We start from the raw sequence: 1,665 nt of genomic DNA, 5'->3' as shown, positions 1-1,665 counted from the left end.
GAAAAATGTGTAAGTACTCTAAAACTGTAGAAAAATGCTTGTGTCACAGTGTATGAAAGTTTTGTAGTTTAATCTTCAGATATGTATAAGTTGTACTGAAGCTTAAAAAATGTTTTGTCAACATTTTTTTTTTTTTTTTTTTGTGGGGGAGGGTGTTGTGCCCTTTAAAAACATGCGTTGCAGATTTAGAAGGAAATGTTTAAAAAAAATGTTTTGTTTCTTTTCTTAATGTTTTACATTGAACGTTTTAGTAATGTTGTTAAATAAGGTGTGGTCACTTTAAAAAAATCTTTAAGTTGTGTGACGACATTAGTAGTAGCCAGGATCTTTCGAGAAGAAGAAAAAATGTAACAAGAATGGAAAAAGCAATGAGGAAACATGTAAAAATAAAACTTTTTGTAGACGAACTGGGCCTTTATTAGAAAGTTACCTGCAAAGAAAGAGCTGCCGCGCGAGTGTCTTTCTAGGGGTGCAACACTTGTCTCCTTTTAATACTGCGAAGAGCACTCAGTCAGGACTGATATGAAAACTGAATGAAAACTGTGTATGCCCCAGCAAGCAATGCAAATTCTCTACCTATATAAACATGACAACCATGCAGAAAAAAAACAGTCCAGTGAAAATCCCTCTGATCTCTGGAGAAGACAAAAGAGCTGCTTCTATCAGTTCATTTTCATCACAAAACATGTTACCTGTGTTTACTGTTGCTGTCAGCAGCCATGCAAAGTAGGTTTATGTATTACTTAAAACAAATAAACAACTCATTTTCCCGATATTTGTGCTATTCGTGATTTTTCTAACATGTTTTTGACTGGTTTTCCTTCAGGTGTCCAGTGTGAGGTTGTTCTCACCCAGTCTGAACAGTCAGTGGTTGTGTTTCCAGGTGAAGACTGCAAACTCACCTGTGCCTGCAGTGGATTTACTCTGTCAAGCCACAGGATGCACTGGGTCCGTCAGGCACCTGGAAAAGGACTGGAATGGATCATTTACTATTATTCTGATAGCAGCAAGAACACAGCCCAGGCAGTGCAGGGCCGCTTCACAGCATCCAAGGACAGCTCTGATTTCTACCTTCATATGAACCAACTGAAGACTGAGGACACAGCGTTTTATTACTGTGCTAGATAATCACTGTGATTAAACTCATACAACCAACTGTACAAAAATGAAAAGGGGGAAGGATGTGGGAGAACTGTAATTATGATACTGTAAGTCTCCCCCTTGGTACTCATACATTCAGCTCAACAACAAAATATGGTCAGACAGTCACTTATTTATTTTCTCCACCAATTAAAATTTGTAATCACACATGGTTCTGTAAGTCTCAGCCTTGCATGGCAGCCATCTTCATCTTGGTGAATGCACTTGAATATTCTAACCATGAACTGTAAAATCAACCATGAAATATTTCACACTTTGACATTTGCAAAAATGTGAATCAATACAACATGTGCATTCACTGAATTCAACCCAAAAACCACTTAAAATCTTTAGGTCTAATGAGATGTCAAATATAATAGAGTTTATTCAGAAATATTCTTTATTGCCATTGCTAATCAATATATAATGACTTTATAGTGTACCAACATTACTCTTGAAGATTTGAAATGGAACATGGATGTCACTTTAAATGAAATCATCTAATATGATGATGTTTCATATTTC

The 1,665-nt window shown here is 36.3% G+C and overlaps 1 gene segment (V, D, J or C); it reads left to right on the top strand.

Moving 5' to 3' along the window:
- Positions 1-719: 719 nt before the first annotated feature.
- Positions 720-1,128, top strand: LOC115819422 (immunoglobulin heavy variable 3-33-like). The segment is given in 2 exon segments: positions 720-726; positions 827-1,128. Coding segments are annotated over 2 exon segments (309 nt in total).
- The last annotated feature ends 537 nt before the right edge of the window (positions 1,129-1,665 follow it).

This window comes from Chanos chanos, chromosome 8 (genome assembly GCF_902362185.1).
Source record: "Chanos chanos chromosome 8, fChaCha1.1, whole genome shotgun sequence".
Taxonomy (NCBI): domain Eukaryota; kingdom Metazoa; phylum Chordata; class Actinopteri; order Gonorynchiformes; family Chanidae; genus Chanos; species Chanos chanos.
The sequence above is the reverse complement of the archived record's forward strand: the minus strand, read 5'-3'. Positions and strand labels throughout refer to the sequence as shown.